This window comes from Ambystoma mexicanum, chromosome 4q (assembly GCF_040938575.1).
Source record: "Ambystoma mexicanum isolate Mex_15411 chromosome 4q, UKY_AmexF1_1, whole genome shotgun sequence".
Classification (NCBI taxonomy): domain Eukaryota; kingdom Metazoa; phylum Chordata; class Amphibia; order Caudata; family Ambystomatidae; genus Ambystoma; species Ambystoma mexicanum.
Window position 1 is genome coordinate 392,185,945 of NC_090928.1, and position 15,071 is coordinate 392,201,015.

General features: G+C 47.3%; 1 protein-coding gene across 1 annotated transcript in view; it reads left to right on the forward strand.

The window, feature by feature from the left end:
- Window positions 1–15,071, forward strand: part of MTR (5-methyltetrahydrofolate-homocysteine methyltransferase) — a 1,960,411-nt gene that overhangs the window by 69,816 nt on the left and 1,875,524 nt on the right. Inside the window, exon 2 of the mRNA XM_069607970.1 lies at window positions 14,846–15,057. Within this exon, the coding sequence (XP_069464071.1) occupies window positions 14,846–15,057 (212 nt within the window). The remainder of the gene's footprint in view (window positions 1–14,845; window positions 15,058–15,071) is intronic.

Here is a 15,071-nt window from a genome sequence, read left to right on the forward strand (position 1 = left end):
CCGAGTCCTACCAGGAAAACGGCAAAGCTCTGGAGAGCCAAGCAAAAGTGTGCAGGTCTCTGGGAAGAGACATCCAGACCTGATAACTGAGGAGAGAGTACTGGGAAATGCTTCCCAGGCAACAAAGCCACACATTAAGCGACACTGCAGAGGGTGTCCAAGAAAGACAGCTGAAGTTGCTGTCCTGACCTACAGAGAATACTCCATGAGTTTAACTACTGACCCCGTAATGCAGTCCCAACACCATTAAGGTAATGTGGGAGAGTGGGAGACCCCGGGGAGGGTAACGAGAATAACAAATGATATGCTCATACTCGTTCCACTGAGACATAAAGTAGCCAGAGCGAGAACCATCACTGAGTCAATCATACTCGTCCCAGTGAAAAGCCAAGTGTGTGAACTCTGAGAAGAATAAGATTGTTCATAGTACTCAAGATGCAAGCTGGATGTCAGATTAAGAGAGACATTGGAGTTTGTGAGAAAGCCTCAGTGAAAGAACCTCATGGAAAACGAACGCCTTCAAAGAGAGGTTTGAAAAGCCAAGAGAATTGGAAAACCCTAAGACAATTAAACTGATACAAGTGATTGCCAGGAACTATCTACAGATGACAACTTTATGAGAAAGCACCCCAGGAGAAGGGAGTTCTTATCCTGGACTTTAGTTTTATATTAGTGGGAGGGTCAAAATTAGTGGGAGGGTCAGAGTAGTTAGGATTTGTATGGAGGACAGACTATTACTTTTGGACTTCACAAATGACCGACGAGTTCCCCAATTAGTTTTGTTAGTCAATATGAGAAACCTGTGGGCATCTTCACACCTATTCTCCTTGGATCCTGTTCTCAGGTGGCCAGGGAAAGATGATTGCTTTTGAATCCTGACCTTGGTGGTGGAGATGCGAAGGATTACCTGGGTGGAGGGTACTTTGGGAGTGGGAAGAGGATGTCTTTGATTGAGGCATGGTAACCCCCTTTCCCTTGTGATAATAAACCCTCCCACTACCTTCATAGGTTGTTGCTTGTAATTTCCTCTTATTTCCCCTCTGTCACATCCCTCAAGTACTGAGACAAGGAAGAGGCCTGGAAACTTGCGAGGGTCAGGCATGTCCAGAGAATAGAAGTGTGGTCAGGCAACTGAACTCAAGGGCTTGCACCTGCAACCTGTTAACAGGTCACAGGTGCATACAAGGGGGGAGCTGCCAGCAAGAGAGGGGAAACCAGGAGAGAATCCGGAGTGGGAGAGACAGGCCCGAGAGGGGAGAATTCTGGCCCAGGAGGGGGCTGCCGACGAGAGTCCTGCTTGTGGCCAGGATGCTGGCTACTGTAGAGGAGAGACCAAGATGCCAGGGACGGGGCAGGCTGTGAGAGGGTCGAATCCGCTAGAGCCTACTCTGCCTTGTGCCCACAGCCGGAGCAGTGGGGCACGGAAGACTCCCGAGTGCTGCAGGCCACCGGTAGCGTCCGTGGGTGAAGAGCGACCTGGCAACCCACAACGAAGTTTGCAGAAGGCAAGAGCTGCTCGCATAGCTCCTGAGAAGTGTGCACAGAGCCAAAGAACAACAGGAGAAAGCAGAGGGAGGACATCTAGAGGAGCAGTCGAGGACCGGTGAGTGAATCTAAGGGAATACTCGTACCGAGGTGCTCTTAGGGCTACAACTGGGCATATGGTAATGCCGGATGAACTGAAATATGTGCAATTAATGGTGAACACAAAGTGAGATTTTTTTATAACATCGAGCAATCTTTGAACTGTAAGTAAAGGTACTTGACTATAAAGCAGGCATTATTGAATACCGAACTAAAGGAAAGCTTTGATGAGGCTACAATTGAAATGAAAGCAAGTGTGAGACACAAGTAATGGACATTTAAAGACAAAGGATGCATCTTTATGAATAAAGTACACAGCAAGTGATGAGCACTTATGAAAATTGTGAAAGCAAGTTGGTGGAAGAGAGCGAGAACCATGGAGTGAGTTGTGTGGAAGAACACACTGTGGCAACTCCAAAAGACTGTAAAGGAGAATCCAAAGTGAATGTAAACTAAAGCACAGGTGCAGTGAGACAGAAACCTGTGTGGGCAAGAAAACCTAGAGTTGTCGGATGCGTGACATGTAATGGGTGGACTGTGTGGTCTGAAAACTGCGCCTAGACCGAGGATACCCTGTCTGAAAAAGCCAAGGAGAGTAGAGAGAAAGAATCTCCACTTGTGAATTAGATTGCTGAGGTTAATGTGAAAGATGCTAATCTGTATAAACTATTGAAAAGCCTCAAGGATTATTGAACCAATTGTGAGTTTACAAGCTAGAAGAGCTGATGTCTTGGGGAAGGGATCCCTGAGGCCTTTTTGGAACTGTTGTCGCCTTTGGAAAAGGAATCCCCAAGGCTTTTTGAAATTGCTTTCAACTTGGTGAAGGGAGCTGGAATATAAGCCATGAGCTGGAAGAAGCGCAGAACTTTATTTGGAATACTATTTCTTTGGTTGCTGTCATCCCTACACATTGGGCCTCATTACGAGTCCAGCAGTAACCATGCTGGTGCTACCGGCGGGTTGCCGCCAGACTTGTAACATTTTAGCGGCACCTAGCTTCCCGGTGCCACCGTGTCATAAGTCCCGGCGGACCAGGAAGCTTGTGCCGGTAAATGTTAGTGCCCATTCCCATGGAGTGGGTTCACACTGGTACCGTTGCCAACAATGCCGGTGCTTCCATGATGACTCTGCCTACCATGACCGCTGCGCCCATCGGGGTCAGCCCTGTCAGACGCAGCGGTCCCTGGCAGGCAGACTCGGAATGTGGCTGTCCGGAAACCCTTTTTTCTGGACTGCCACTATTGTAATGAGACCCATTGTTTAGTTTCAGGTGCGAGGGCAAGTATAGGTTTTGGACGCAGACCGAATTTCAAGTTGATCTTACTGACTCGGACTATCCTTAGTTTTTGAAGGTAAGGAAATCCCAACTTGGCATAGGGCAAGTGAGGCCTTACAACATCCTAACATATAAGTAAATAAAAACGTCATGTTTGAACCTTCAATCTGTTGTCTGTGTCTTGCTTCATGATGCCTTTACAGTAGGGAACCCATAGTTTAGGGAAAGTGAGGCGGTTTTCATATTATTTAAATAAAACACACTTGAGAATGGAAAAATCTAGTCTGTCTCCTTCTTCTGACCCTTCACACTGTTAAATGGTTAAAATTAACTGCCTTTTGCTCTCGAAATGTAGTTTAATATTGCTGCTGGATTAAATAATGAAGGGTAATACGTAATTGGTAATACGTAATTCTCACTTGTGTCCTGGCATAAAATTCAACGTAATAACCCTCGTTTTATGTTTATCTCTCCACTCTTAACCTCCATATCTGATGCTGCAATGTTCTGTTTTTCTTTTTGGTAAATGAGGTCCAAGGCACATGAAACTGAAATGGTGCTGGGCCAGTCATGAATTATCGATCTTGGTTGGACAAATTTAATCAGTCTGCATTTACACAACCTTATGTGACTGGGGTTAGAGCCGCCTAGCCCAATGAACAAGTCATTTGCACAGAACGTTATAGGATGTACCACATATCAGTTATGTATATATACAAATCAACAATGAACACAGGCATTACAATAATTGAGACATTGCATTATAGCAGTAGTATTGTGATGTCCTAGATGTCCTTTGGCCTCCTCTTCAATGCAAGCAGTGTCTGGATGGGAGTCCTCCCTGTCATTACACCAAGTTAGGGCAGAAAGGTAACAATTCACTGACAGGTCTGTAGTATACCTTCTTTCACTATTATCGTGCTACTTCAGTGAACCTGGTTCCATTTTTGTCAAATCCATGGCAGTCATCTGTGTACAGTCGAAGGGAACTATGGTAACCTCTAGCCGCCTTGGTTGGATGCTTAAATTGGCCTCTAAAAGGCAGATGAAAGGGTCCAAAATTGCCGACATATGGTAGTCTTTACAAAGTGTTGTCATCAGCAGGAGCCTATTAAGTGAAGTATAGTGGATCTACATCTAGAAGCAACCATTTGTTTTTTTCAATTTAAATATTTTTTGTTGAAATTCTGTAACTACAATAAGAAAATGCTGAAATATAAACTTGAATAACTGCAATTAATTATCATACTTCAATAATCTGATACAGGGCTTGCAAAATCTACCAGCTCACTGTGAAGAATCCTGCAGATCCCTCACTAAAACCCTCCCTGAAGCCTCCTCCCAGGTGGCCAGGGGAGGACTGACTCTTCCAGATACCAACCTTGGAGGTAGTGCACTGCTGGAGGATCGCCTGGGTAGACGGGGCCCAGGGTAGTGAGGAGACTCTGTGGGGTGAGACTCAGTAGGTTTCCTCTGAAGTGAATATTCTTTTTATTTTAACATATTTTTTATTGATTTTTTAACAAATAAACAGTTAACATCACGGTTGCATCGATTAAACATCTTGTATAACCCCTCTCCCCCCCCCTCCATTCCCAACCTTCCAAGACCACAATGTTCCTTAGCGATACTTCATGATCAGGTTGCATTAAGGGCTGCCGCTATCATCGGAGGCAACAGCAGGTGCGAGTGGGTGAAACAATGACACCGTGAGCGCCACCCATTGTTGGAAGTCCTCGCTGATGTCGAGTCTCTGTTCTTTCTGCGCATTTTCCCATGCTCCCGTTTCGGCTGCTGTCCACTTGCGAAGATCGTCCCACCATAGTGCTACGCTGGGGATTTTGGGAGACTTCCACCCCATGGCGATGTGTTGTTTTGCTAAGATATATATCAAATCTTTGAGCCTACACAGGGGCCTATTATTCTTGTTTCTTTTGTATCTGCCTAGGATGCACGAACCGGGTGACACTACGTCCAAAATAATATCAGAGTTGGTGACCTTTGCTGCTATCTGAGTCCAAAAGGATCGTATGACTCAGCGCTCCCAGAACATATGGGTCATTCCCGCATGGGGCTAATCGCATTTAGGACACCCCGCAGGCCTACCACCTTTGAATTTGGCAATTACTTCAGGTGTGAGGTACCCTCTGTTGGTGATATAGAACTGTAGTTGCAGCCGGGTGTTTCTGAACACTTTCTTATGGTAGTGAGCTATTGATTCCCATTCTTTATCTTCGAATTGCTGGCCGAGCTCCCTTTCCCATTTCGACTTGCATTTCAGCTCGTGCCTGGTTACGCTATCTAGAAGCGTTTCATAGAGTCTCGAGATTTCGTGTCCGCCCTCGGCTGTGCTTAACATGTTTTCGATGGTATCGAGTCCAGTTTCAGGGTCCTCCACTTCAGGCCATCTGTTAGCTAGCTTCTTTGTCACTGCTCCGTGGAGTAGGAAGTGCCCTAAGGCAATCCAGTGTTTTCGTGCAGCTCCGAGAACGTCAAAACGGTCTGGTCGTTCACGAGGTCTCGGAGGGTAGCGACCCCCCATGGTTCCCAAGTGCTTCTTATCTCCTTCAGGCCTCCCGGTCTACTTGCCATAATTGCTGCGGTCGGTATTTGGGGTGAGTATGGGTCACTAAACCCCGTGATCTTGCAGGCTCTTTTCCAGATCTGGATTCCCAGCTTCATTAAGTGAGGTGCATGTTGATTCACTCCTTCTGGGGCCCAAAATAGGTCCCTGAGTAGCATGTGGGGAATGGCTGGTTGTAGAAGGCGGGTGTCGGTGGTGGCCTCGTCCACCATCCATTGAATCACATGCTTCAGTTGGCCGACTAAGTAGTATAGTTCAAAGTTGGGGATATTTAGACCATCTTTGTTGCAGGGTCTTTGCATCACCTCCAGTGCCAGTCTGTGTCGCCCATCTTGCCACACGAATCTCCTGCACAGTTTATTCAGGTCCTTAAAGTACCGCTGTGGGATGTTGTAGGGGACGTTGGTGAAATGATGGAGGCGGGGCAACGCCACCATCTTTAGGAGCCCCGCCCTACCTGTGACGGATAGCGGGAGTTTGCCCCAGAAGTTCATAGACTTTTCCAGGTTATCTCTGGCTCTCGCTGTGTTGAAGGTTTGCTCTGTTTTGGGGTCTCGATGTATGTTTATCCCTAGGTACTTAAAGGAGGTAGTCTCCCATCTAAGGGCCATGGCTGGGAGCTTCTCTGCGCTGGTTTCTCCTAGCGATGCAAGGGGGAAGAGACCAGATTTATCGTGGTGAATTAGTATTCCTGTGTATCTGCTAAACCCGTCGAGTGTCTCCAATATGTAGGGCAGTAAGTGTTCAGGATTGTTTAAGTAGAGGAGTGTGTCATCTGCATACATGGAGACCAGGTGGGTCACACCGTCTATCGTAATGCCCCCATCCCCATATTCCTGCCTCAAGTATGCCGCCACTGGTTCTATTGCAATAATGTACAGCATGGGGGAGAGAGGGCATCCCTGACGGGTGCCACTGTAGAGTCTCCATTTTTCCGAGTATGTGTTGTTTGTGCGCACCCTAGCCGTGGGGTCGGTGTAAATGAGTTTAGTCCATTTTAGGAATACCGGTCCTATCCCCATCTTTGCCATGGAGGCATGTAGCCATTTCCATCGGACTGAATCAAATGCTTCGAGGGGATTGGGTCCTCCGACGTATTTCATATCTATGACGGTAATCACCACAGCTGTGCTGATTACTGTCATAGATATGGAATACGTCGTCGGACCATCCCATCGAAAGAACGTTACCAGGTAAGAAAGTAACTTGTTCTTTGGTGTCGTCCAGGGACGCCACCGCACATTTCCTGGGCTTGCCATTGGTGCTGTATATAACGTGATGTAATTTGCGTATGTTTTCTGTGATGGTTCGGCCAGGTACATAGCTAGTCTGGTCCTGGTGTATCAACAGGGGGATCGCTCTGCGCAGTCTCCTCGCTAATAGGGCCATCAAGATCTTGTTATCTACGTTGAGCATGGATAGGGGTCTATACAAGCCGCACTCCCCACTGTCTTTGTCCGGTTTCAGCAGCGGAATAATCACAGCTTCCCTCATGGTATCTGGGAGGGTGCCTGTTTTGTATGCCTCGTTGAACACCTGGGCCAGGAGCGGGGCCATCGTCTCCTGGAACGTTTTGTAAAACTCCCCAGGGAGCCCATCGGTTCCAGGGGCCTTACCGGAGGGAAGGGATCCAATGGTAGCCAATACCCTTCGGGGATGATGGGTTCGTCTAGGGCCTGGGCTAATTGATCGTCAAGTTTGGCCAGCCTTATGATGTCTAAGACATCCTCTATTTCAATATCTGTGGCTGACTGGGGTTCGGTGTACAGCGCTTGGTAAAACTCGGCGAAAGCTGAAATTATTCCAGCCTGCGTTTGTGTTCTGACTTGAGTGTCGTGTAGACCGTTGAGACCTCCGTCCCCAAGTGACGCACAGGGGAACCAAAAGAAACCCGCTGTGCGACCTTTGGGGCCACAGGTGGGAGATGTTACTTCCCGGATCCACGGAACCTCGAACACCGATGCTGCTGCAAAAAGAACGAGGTTGAGTACCAGGCAATCACAATATATCACAATAACCAAAGGATCTGAATAGTCTTACCTATCCGGTGTTTGGAAAACCCAGGAAACCTAGGAGGGAGGTTCGAGACTCAGATGAGGCGGTCCCTAAAACAAGAGGACCGCAGACAAGCGTGGATACAGGATAGGCCACCTGTAGAGCTGAAGGCGTAACTTGAATCCCAAAAGGGAAATGGCGTAGAAGTTCAACAAAGTACCAAGGGATGATCCGAAGACAAGTGAGGGTCGTGTCAGAAATCCAGCAATAGGTAAGCAGTTCCAAGCAAAGGTACAAAAGGATAATCCGAAGGAGTCCAAGTGAGAGTTCCAAGATCAAAGTAAACCAGTAGTGTTATCCAAAACGTAGCGCCAAACAGGGTCTGAAGACAGCTGAGAAGCAATGAGTGTTCCGTGCATCAAGCCTTATATACTGTGCGTTTCGGGGTCATGTGACGTCCACCAAGGTCACGTGGGAAACGCCGCTCTGAATCACGTGAGCAAGTGAACGATCGGCGTGGAGGTGTACCGCCGCCCCTTCTGCTGTATGTTCTCCATGGCAACTGCCAGTGCAGGAAGGGCTGCAATCGAGCCTGTAAATCGTACCTGGTACGGAGATTTCGATCCTTTGGGTAAACCGAATCACATGAGCCTCGAACCCTGGAGGGAGTCGTGTGGGAACCCGAGGAAGGTGTTGGGGAAATGTGAGCAGTGTTCTGGTGTGCAGTGGATCGGTGTGCAGAGGATCGCCTAACAGTTTGAACCAGTGAGCCGTCCGGGTTATGGACTTGGCAAATGAGCGTCCTAGGGGCCTCCCTTTTGTAGAGCCATGCTAATAGTTTACCTGGCTTATCACCAAGGGCGTGACTACGTTCAATATGCTTAGTGTAACTAAGTTTCCCTGGTTTTCCCCAGAGCTCCAGGCAGACCTGCTTAAGCTCTATTATTCTGTGGACACGGGCGGGATTAGCTGAGGCTTTGGCTTCCAGTGCCTTGAGCTTGCTTTCGTTGCGTGTTAGTGAGGTAAGTAAGGACTTCTGGGCGCCCCCTATTGCAGCGATCATTTCTCCTCTTACAACCACTTTGTACGCCTCCCAGGCCGTGCAGATATGCCGCACGATGTTCCTATTTAATTGCCATTAGTCTAGAGTGCGTACTTTAATCTGCTCGGTAAAAGCCTCGTCCAGCAAGGCTTCAGACCTGAGCCTCCAGGTGGGCACAGGGGGTCTTGGTGCAAACACTTACCACGTGGTATCTATGTGGAGTGGTCTGACAGCACTCTAGCCAGGTATTGTGTGTCCCAAAACATGGCTAAGCGTTCTTCGCTTACGTGGGTGTAATCAATTCTGGTGTGGACAGCATGTGGGGCCGAGTAGTAGGAGTACTCTCATTTCTCTGGGTGGCGTTCTCTCCACAGGTCTCTGAGCGCTAATTGTTGTGTCAGTGTGTTCAGAATTTTGTTGCTTGCCCTCGATGTTGCCATGCACTAGGGCCATTCTGCCTTCGTTGTCTGTTTTTGTGTTCAGCAGCCTCACGGGGATGGTAGGGGCTTTCCAGATCAGGACACCTCTTGCATATGTTGAGTATGTGGATCCTATCAGTGTCCCTCTCCAGATTTTGGATAATGCGGCTAACTTTTGTGCGTTCAGGTGCGTTTCGTGCAGAAGGGCGATTCCAACCTTATTGCGCTTTAAGAATGCGTAGATTCGGCGCTGCTTGACATAGCTATTCATTCCTCGGATATTCCAAGTCAAGATTCTAATTGTGTCTGCCATGAGTCTGGTTTAGTTCAATTTGCGTGGGTGGTGCTCTTGGTGCGTTCTCTCGTGGTTCTGGCAGCCTCCACCCCCTTAACCTAAAACTTCCCTGTAACATAAGTCCAGCGGGGATTCCCCCGTTCTGACTACCCCGTTTCTGCTCCATTTGACCTCGAAGTGGTCTCTTGGTGCCCTACGGGCGGGTTTAATATACCCTAATTCCTCCTGGGGGCAGAAGGCGTCGCGTTGACCGTCGAGGTGTAGTTGCGGTCATGGTTCAGTGTGGCTCTGGTAGGATCTAACTTGCTGTTCCCTATTGTGAGTTAACTTGTGTTCTTTGCTTGTCCTGTGTGTGCAGGTACTTTAGTTCTGAGTAGGTGTCCCTTTCGCTTTTCGCCGTGGTTTGCGGTCCCTTATGTCGAGGTCCGGGAGTTGCTGTCTATCCATCCACTCAGTGACCTCTGCAGGGGTATTGAACAGGTGTGCTTTGTTGTCCTGCAGTACTTTCAATCTAGCGGGGTACAGGAGCATGTAGCGCAGGCCCGCTTTCTTCAGTCTTGCTTTCGTTTGTATGAATTGGGCTCTTCTCATTTGGACTTGGAAGGTGTAGTCTGAGTATATAGCAATCTTTGCCGCGTCTCTCTCTATGCAGCCTCCCGATCTCGAAAAGGCCAGGATAGTCTCTCTGTCCTTGTAGGCAAGCATCCTCGCGATCACAGGCCTAGGAGGCGTCCCCGGATGCAGTTTTTTGTTGAGCGAGCGGTGTGCTCTTTCGATGGTGAAACCCTGCGTTAGCTTCCTGGGCCCAATTTCATGCAATAAGAGGTTATCAATATAGTTTGTAGGGTCATTTCCCTCAGTGCCCTCTGGCAGGCCGATAATTCTTATGATGTTGCGACGGGCGATTTTACTTTCCATAGTTTTTTGCAGGGACAAGATGGCTTCCATCAGCTGTGAGTTTGCTGGTTCTGCTGCCTTCTTAGGGGGTTCCTCCTGAGTCAGCGTGGAGGCAGTGGGGCAGGCTACTACCTTGGTCACTCCGCTCGCTGCAAAAGTGTCCATTGTGGTCTGCTTCTGTCTGCTTTTGGTGTATTTGGCGGGCATAACCTTACGGGCAGAGGGTCCGGGGGAAGGCGAGATGGCTGGCCTGGGCCCTTGCGTTGCCGCACTGTCAGTGCCCTGCGCTACTGTGCTGGTGGCATCCCATTTTGGGGGGGCACCTCCGGACTGCCCCTGGATAGTATTATGGCAGAGCCCAGGGCGGGCTATGAAGCAGATATGAGGCCTGCCCCTAGATGCAATGGAGGGGTCCAGGGCAGTGCACAAACAGGTCTAGGTAGTGCAGAATGCGCGCTGTTGCTGGAGGGTATCCTTCCCTTCAGCCGATCCGGCGAGGTCCACCAGAGTGTTGTTGGGGTCTAGTCTCTGGGCCAGCGGTGTTCGGACTCCATGGTGTCCGCGGTGCGAGGTCGGGCCACAGCCACAGCCAGGGCCGGCCTCGCTTGTTGTAGCCAGGGGGGCGTGGGAGGGTGGGCCGCACGCGGCAGTGATGTTTCGCCTCCCAGTCCCCCCGCCAGCCCGCTCCTCACCTGGCGCTGCTCTGGGTCTTCCGGGCCGCTCAATGACTCGGTGCTCCGGCGTGGGCCCGCTGCCTTCTCAGGGCCTCCCCTGCTGCGCGGGAGGCGGGGCACCACCCCCGCCGTGGCCGAGCGTTTCTGCGGGCGGTGCAGTCCTCCACACTGGGCCCGCCCGTGCTCCCAGGCCAGTCCCCCGGGTACAGACTCCTCACAGTGGCCTAAGGGAGGAGCACGCACGGCTCTCCGGGGCTTCCAGACGGCCACATTTCCGCGCTTCGGTCGCGGGCCTCTCAGTCGCTCCTTATGTCTCCCTGCAGAGGAGGGTCTCAGCGGCCAGAGTTTCTTTCAGACTCTCCAGACCTCGATCAGCTACAGTGGTTGAAGTTAGTAACTGCTTTTTCGCCCAGGAACAGTTGGGATTCAGCAGGATTATAGCCGTATTAGACAGAGCTCACTGAAAGGCGACCTGCTTACATGGCGGTTAGCCACGCTCCCCTGAAGTGAATATTCTTACCACTATGCCAGAGGAGGTTATGATTTATTGTCATTTTAATATCTGTGAACCTCCTGTTAAAACTAAGGCGGTAAACCCTAAGGTTATAGCATCCAATCCTATCATACCAAAAGAAGGAATTATTTTGGCCCGTAAAAATAAATGTCTTCCTCAATATCAAGGGTACACCAAGTATTGCCTTCTCCACCACATCTTCCTCTTATAGAGTTAACACTTATGGCCCCTTTGTTAAATATATTAAGGGAATTAAATCTACCCTACAAAGTTACAAGAAGTGGAAAAAAACAAAAACTTTGATAATGGGAACTAGATGTCCCAGAAGGGTTGAGACGAAGAAGAGGGCTGAAGAGGCATGTAGAAGTATAGGACAGGCATTTAGGCCTAACAGTCTTTGCTAGGGTCAGGCAATTAACAATAGCATGCACCTGAAATCAATTGCCTCACCTATGAGGCATAAAAGGCTGCAGTAGGATGGGGAAGGAAGAAGGAGCTTGGAGAGGAGCTGGAGCTGGAAGGCTGGCAATAGTAGTATAAGGAGAACCGCACAAGGAAGGGAGTTCATGAGGACGTGTGATAACTTAAGGGCTGCCGGGACAGGGAGAGAGCAGGTTTCATCTGCAAGTTCTGAGATGGTCCTGTGGTTGCAAAACCTGCCTTGCCTGCACTGAGACGTGCTGAAAGTGAAAGTCTTCCTAGGTGCGCCTCGTAGCTGTAATTGCAGAGCCGTGCTGAAGCCTGAGGCCGGTAGCAAGAAGCAAGCAGAGGGACAGAGGAATGCAGAAGACTCCCAAGTTGGCGTGGCCGGACCGCAGACGCATGTGCTGCAGAGCAGTGTGGGTCCCAAGTGTGCCTAAAGCCATAGAAGAAGTTGAAGCAGCCCACAACCACAGTTTTCCTGGAGCCGGTTAGTGAAACTTGGTGTTCAGGTTAACTTTTAAATTCTTGCTGGTAACCGTTACCAGCTCTAAAGTGGCTTGCATCAGCGTGGAAGCGAGTATGTTTGTTGTTGTGAAAGCTGTTCTTTGCAATGGAAATGAATCACGCACACTTTGAGTAAAAGCTATAGTGCTTGCGTATAAAGAAAAGCTATTCATTTCCCATTGTTGAATGTTTTATATACCAGAGTGATCGCGTGTCTCCAATTAAGTGGGAACATTTTCGAAAGACTACGAAAACTCTGAAGCTAACTTTCACATTTTGTTACATGACCTTAAGGCATCAAAGGATGGTTGCGTGTGACCAGTGAAGATTCCCGACTGGAGTAGAAAATATCTACGTGTTATACGCAGCAATAGAAACGTTTACAGACCATTAAAGTTGTGGATCTACCTGAATGAGTGGTCACACATACCTAAAATAAGTTTCCTTTTAAAGACTGAACCTTGTAACTCTAAGAACAAATGTTCTTTAAAAGCAGAAGTTGTATTTATAAGGAGAACAAGCATTACCCAAGCCAAAAGGCGAAACCTTTATATACTGAAGAAAACCCTGTCTAAAGCAATCTACGCAACGGGGAAGTTGTTTAAGGTCCAGTGTCCTCTGATACAAATGAGACTTTGTTATCTGAAGTTGGTAGTGTGGCAACACAGCTTCAAGGCTGCTACTGGAACCAAGACGTTTATACAAACCTGGAGAAGGGAGCTTGGTGCTTGTAAAAAGAACCTGTAATGCTTAGACTGTTCAAGTGGGGAGCAACTCAGTCTGGAAGCAGAAGCAGGTTATCCTTGTGGCAGTAAGACAGACTGAAGAGGCAAAGAGGATGCCCTTTTCGTGTAACCTAGAAAAGAAAAATACCTTGCCTACCTGTAGAAGTTGAAGTATCTTGTCTTTTAAAATGCCTAACCATTCTCATATATTAAGTTGAAGCAGTAGTACCAGAACTGTGGTTGTGTATAAGACTGTAAGCAGATGTCACATGGACGTTGGTTGAAGTAGTGGCACACTGTGGAACCAAAGTCGGTTTCCATAGTATAAGTAGTAGAAGGGTGCTTGTTTAGAGGAGATCAACACACGACGAAGCATCTTGACAATTATGCCAGCTGTACTGCAGAGGTTATGAACGTTTGTGTAATTGTAGAAGAAGTAGCAAATCTATTTTCTGAACTGTAACAAAGCAGTTCTGGAAGGAAGACATCCAGGATTACCATTGGTGTTATTTCCTTGGCTAAAATTGGAAAGAGATCTTTTCAAATGGAAGCTGAAGAACTGTTAACAATGGATATATTGTTTGGTGAACGTTTTTCATTTGGAAGTTACAAGAACTGGTTCAAGACTTTATTCTTATGTTTGAACATTTGGGCAAATTGACTTTGAATGTCCCTGGGGAAAGGATTTACCCCAGGAGAGGTGAAGGGCATCCAAATTACTGGTTTATAATCTATTCATTCATAGTGTTCATTTACTTTATATGTTTTGTTGTTTAGTGCGAGGGGCAGTTTTTGTTGGGAGCGATTCCCTTAGTTCTTAGACTAGGTACGGAACCTCCTGATAGAGTAGGTTTAGCAATAATTTATTTGCAGATTTTTCTTTTCATAAAATGTTTAATTCGGAGAAACATACAAGCAGTTGTCTGCCTCACATTACTGACCCCTCACCCCACTAGCATAGGCGAGGAGATTTTATGAAGGGTGAGTAACATTTGCATTGTACTCCACCTTGCTGGCGAGTATGATTGAACTTTATTATTATTATTTTTTTTACATTTAAAACGAATACATTTTTGTTTGCAGTAAACCACAAACAAAAGTTTCACTGTACATGGCTGGCCTTTGGGTGGCAGCATTGCACCAAATATGAAGTGTGCTTATGCCAACATGTACCGTTTTGCAGAAAGCACTGGTAAATATTTTGTCAATTGTCACAATGAGGTGAGTGCATTTCTCTTAGGTAGAGTGGAACTCGCCCTGCAGGTCTAGTGGGATTTTGGAAAAAGGTGCGAAGCCTGTGATAAATAAAATAAGACATGAACACACCTTTACAGAAACCTGCAGATAGGGGGGGGTAAAAATCAGAGAACTTATTATTCTGTACAAGAGTTCATGGAGGTTTAGGAACATTTGAATTGCTCTCAAAATGAATCTGAGGGTTGTAATTGAGACAGGGCTAGGCACACAGAAGTATAGCCAGAACAATGAATATGTTTAAAAAAATAGTTGAATTAATAAACTTCAGATCTGATGAACCAACAGAATTAATTACAATATTTTCCAGTGTTGGAGGGGCACGAAAGTTTAATATATTTTGCAATGTAGGCTAAATCGGAAGCCAAAAAGAGCTAACAAAATCACATTGTAGATCATGTTTATAAAGGATACTCCATTGTAATTGCAGGACCAACAGGTATCTGGTTATAGAGAAGCGAATTGAGAAATATGTTGGCGAGTGGAAAGAGCTTTATGGATTATAAAAGATGGATTGTCTTATAATAGCTGCAACACTGAAATCAAAGCTTCTGATCCATATTTTCTTCCAGCAGTCGATCAGAATGGTAAATTGACAATACTATTTTGTCAAAAGTCAACTAATCTGAAACCCATTTTTTTTTTATCCTTCGAAACAGATAACAAGATCAACCTGAAAGATGAAATTGAATCAGTTTTGCAGGAAAGAATCATGGTTTTGGATGGTGGTATGGGTACCATGATCCAGCAGCATGCTTTGACAGAAGAGGATTTCCAGGGGCACGAATTCAAGCATCATCCAAAACCCCTAAAAGGAAACAACGATCTTTTGAGCATTACAAAACCAGATCTCATCTACAAAATTCACAAGGTATTCGGCTGCCC